Source organism: Lolium rigidum, chromosome 6, assembly GCF_022539505.1.
Source record: "Lolium rigidum isolate FL_2022 chromosome 6, APGP_CSIRO_Lrig_0.1, whole genome shotgun sequence".
In the NCBI taxonomy this organism is placed as follows: domain Eukaryota; kingdom Viridiplantae; phylum Streptophyta; class Magnoliopsida; order Poales; family Poaceae; genus Lolium; species Lolium rigidum.
This window is the reverse complement of record NC_061513.1, coordinates 18,051,300-18,055,382: the sequence shown is the minus strand read 5'-3', so window position 1 is coordinate 18,055,382 and position 4,083 is coordinate 18,051,300. Positions and strand designations below refer to the sequence as shown.

General features: G+C 48.0%; 1 protein-coding gene across 1 annotated transcript; it reads right to left on the bottom strand.

Annotated features, from left to right (window-relative positions):
- Nucleotides 1–1,739: 1,739 nt before the first annotated feature.
- Nucleotides 1,740–2,540, bottom strand: LOC124662223 (probable carbohydrate esterase At4g34215). Its single transcript, XM_047200086.1, has one exon. The coding sequence runs from the start codon at nt 2,442–2,444 to the stop codon at nt 1,740–1,742; it is 705 nt and encodes a 234-aa protein (XP_047056042.1). The 5' UTR covers nt 2,445–2,540.
- Nucleotides 2,541–4,083: the final 1,543 nt, after the last annotated feature.

Below are 4,083 nucleotides of genomic sequence, written 5' to 3'. Positions count from 1 at the left end.
ACATGAGATGTGGATCCTTTCCTAACATATACGCCATCATATTGCATAATGATGCAAACATCTTTGCTTACTCTTTTTGTGGCCATGAATCTTTTCTTGGTTGATACATGAAGTAGTGTGGTCATGGGTTAGAGGCTCGTCCGATAGAGGGTTTGGGCATGGGTCTGGTGAAGGATGACCTGACCAAACCCGACCCAATGCCAGCCTTAGTGGCGGGTCAAGGATTTGAGCCTTAGGGCCTGATCTGGGTTGGCCAACTGCCATGGATGGATTTCGTGGATGCTTCTATGTGTGCCAAGATGGTGTTTCGCTTGATGACTTCCCTCATTGATCTGCCAAGTGATGAGTTCCGAAGGATCCGTTGGAGATCTTCATTGGACGTTGATGCATGTAGATGATTGATGGGTCAGTTGGGATTCGGTTGTGTGCACCATATTTTTGACTGTGCGGCTTCAGGAAAGCGTGTTGGTCTGTTGTCACCATTAGACATGTCGGTGTTTCGATTCCTATGGTGATGATAGTGGAGAAGAATGTCAGGGCAACTGAGTTCTGGTAAGGGCGGACCGAGTCTTCGAGGCGATGAGGACTTTGCTTGGTGTTTCTTAACTTGTAGCAATCGAATCCGCATCGGCAAGGGGGGTTGTAGCATATGAGGAGTACGATGCCTTATATTTCAGGGTGAAAATCTAAAGTCTAACCTTAATTGGTTATGATTGGCAATAGCCTTGTTAGGGCATGTACACTGCTCGACGCTTTTATGCGCGCTTAAGGCAAAAAGAAAAATAGAAAGAAATCAGATTTATCTGCTAGCGCCCTAGTTCCCAACGGCGGACGCTAAGCGCGGGTGCTAAACTGGCAGGCCCCTAATCAAGTTGCTTCGGCGCTTTGCCTTAAGCTGCCGCCGCTCTATCTTGCGTCGATGCCGGACAGACGCTAGGAATAGAATCCTCAACTGCCGATTTCCCAGGAAAACAATCCTAGCGCTCAGGGCTTAGCGCCCGCGTTGTACTCGCCCTTATAGGCATTGTTTTCAGAGAGCGGGGTTTTTCCAGGATGAAAACCTAGATCTATAATCGAGTGATGAAGAGGCTTGTACACAGGAGCAAATATCATAAGTCATAACCAGCTTAATCAGTAACACTTCTAAAAAAAAGCTTAATCAGTAACACGGGTGCAAAGGCGCAGAGAACTCGTGCATTCCAAGGACACCACGACAAACCTGTATCACGAACCGTTGCAGCATAAGGAACATCGGACAAAAATTCCAGATGTCGACAGGTAGCAGCAACGTTGAAGACTGTTGAGTACTCTCTACACTTCTTTACGTCAGACTATAACCAGTCAGCTGATTAACTTATGCAACGTGCAAATTCTATGTATAATGCATAAAACCTTCTATGGTATTGCCGGGAAAGAATTTGGATCTATAGACCTGACATAGTAACGAATTTTCTATCGGCATCACGTTGCGGTACGTCAGTGTGGTAATATGTGCACAAAGCTTGGTGGATTTCTTCTTCTTCACCTCCTCGATCTGTTTGATCTGTTAGAAAACCCCATCCCAATCCTGTACGTATGCTTCACTTCAAAGGAAAATGAAGCAACAAGCCAGCATGATTTGCAGCCACCATGTCGTTGGTGTTCACAATGTGCAAGCCCTAGCACCCCTGGAATGAGAGAGAACTCAGATAAGTAAATATGATGCCAAATGTATGAACTGATCAGTAGTACATCAAGAACTAGTGTGTGGATGCAGTATCTAACGGCTTGGTAGTACCATGATCCAAATAGGACTGAGCCAGCATATGCCCGAGCTGGACCTGAGCCTGGGTGGTGAGATGCAGGTGGTCGTAGTACTGGAGCGGCAACCCCATGGCGTCGACAAACCTCACGTTCGGAAGTGCGAATCCTTTCTGAGCATCCCTCACGACTTGGGTGTACTCCCCAAGCCCTGACGCGAGTCCAACCTGGATGACGAGGAGATCCGGCATGGCGAGGTCGGCGCGGAGGTCGCGGACGAGCGAGCCCATCCGTTGCCCATACGCGTTAGCGTCCGCCCACCTCACAGTGTCGCTCTCCCCCTGGTACCATAGCACGGCTCCGATCCGGCCGCCGGTGGCCAAGGCCGCCCGGGCGCGCCGTACCATGGCCGCGTACAGCTCCGACCGCTTGGCCCACTCCGCGATCCGCGTCCCGCCGGCAGCGCAGGGCACGAAGCCGATGACGACGGAGCTAGAACTGGAGTGGAGCACGGCGTTGGCGAAGGCCATCCCGGGCCCGACACCACAGGTGCGGTTGCCGTCGATGCCCTGGTGCAGCGGCTCCCGCGCCTGCTCCCAGCGCAGCGAGGGGGAGAGGCGAAGGACGGAGGGGGACGGCGAGCAGTCCGGGGACGGGACGATGCCGTCCCAGTGCGTGCCCGTCATGCCGCCCCGGCCCGCCATGTTTGACTGCCCCGCCAGGATGAAGATGAGCTTGTTGGAGGGCGGCACGTCGGCGGCCGACGCGTGGCGCGGCGTGGCGGAGGCGGCAAGGCAGAGGAGGAGAGCCTGGAGAGGAAACATCTCTGGCAGCTCTGTATGCTAGGCTTGCTTGCGGCGGCAACGTTCGGCAGAGCAAGCATTTGAATGTGCGAAGAAAAAGGAGAAAGCGTGTTGTGAGGTTGGTCGCTGCCGGCTTTGGCACGTATTCGAGTTCGACCGGAGTCATTCTCAGTGTCAGTGGAATCAGGGGCGGAGCTTCCCTTTGGGCAAGGTATGACACTTGCCCTACCTTGATTTTTGGCAAAAAATCGAGTATATATATACATGTGGATACACTATCAGTTTTATACAGTTTTTGAAGAGAAAACAAAAGAAAAAGATGAGTTGGTGAACGAAAATGAACTATCTATGCCATGCGATTCGTTCGCTCGTGATAAGGACCAACCTCGATCGTGATTCCAGATCCAAAAAAGGAAAAAGAAGTGATCGTGAGTCAGTTTCATCTCTTCGTCTTCGAGGCGAGTCACGCCAGATGTGACTTTCGCCCGGAAGACCAGGACTCGTCTTTGATCGTTTGCGCTGCCGGCTGTTCGTGCCCTGGCTGCTTCCTCCCGACGAGATCCCTCTGACTCCCCCCCCCCCCCCCGCCAGGCAGCCCAGCCGCACACCCCTCTTGTAAATCACACGCCTAAGGGGGAGGTACAATTGTAGAATTTTTTGTCAATTTGCTGAAGTTTAAATTTATGAATTGTGAGCTCGGTAACATGAACAAAGTACTAATGCTTTTCATTATCAAGATGGAGTTGCGCGACAAGATGTTTGATAGTTGGCTTAATGATTTAATAGTGTGCAACATCGAACGAGGGAAAATTCAAAAGTCTTGATCTTCGTGAAATTAAAAAATATTTTCAAAAGGAAGATAAAGCTTGACCATTACCTGGAATTTCTAGACAACATTAAAGCTTCATTATCGGTACTTTTGTAGGTTATACTTATATTTGAATATGTTGCTATTATCATAGTACCGAGTAACTATGTTTACCATCATATAAATTATTAATGTGTCGAGATATTTTTTTAAGTTTAAAATTTCGCCTGACCTCAATTTTTTTCCGTCCTTCGCCACTGAGTGGAATCAACTCAGGGAAAAAATAATGTTGATATCACCCGGAGTTGGAATTCCTGAAGACATGAATGACAGCAATGGAAAACATTTGCTCTCGGTAGGGTGCCAAATGGATGTTTCTAGCGAACAGTCTATGCATAGTGGATAAATCATGGGAAACTTCTTCTTTTTCAGATATTTGGTTGAAAGAATATTATAGTTTAGATATTTTAGATTATTGAGTAATACAATTGACATGTTTCGCTAATCTAACAAATGCAGAGCAATAATATAGATAGCTTCAATCTTTGTAGCGGTGTGGGTGCATCCAGTAATTAACTTGGGAACAAGTTGTCCTATATGCCATCTTATACAAGTGTCTAGTGGTCCAAAAAAAAAATATATATATATAACTCAAACACACGGTCTACACGCTATGAGGATGAATTATGCATCTTGTCTTTGTTGTATCCTTACAATACTTACAACGATATA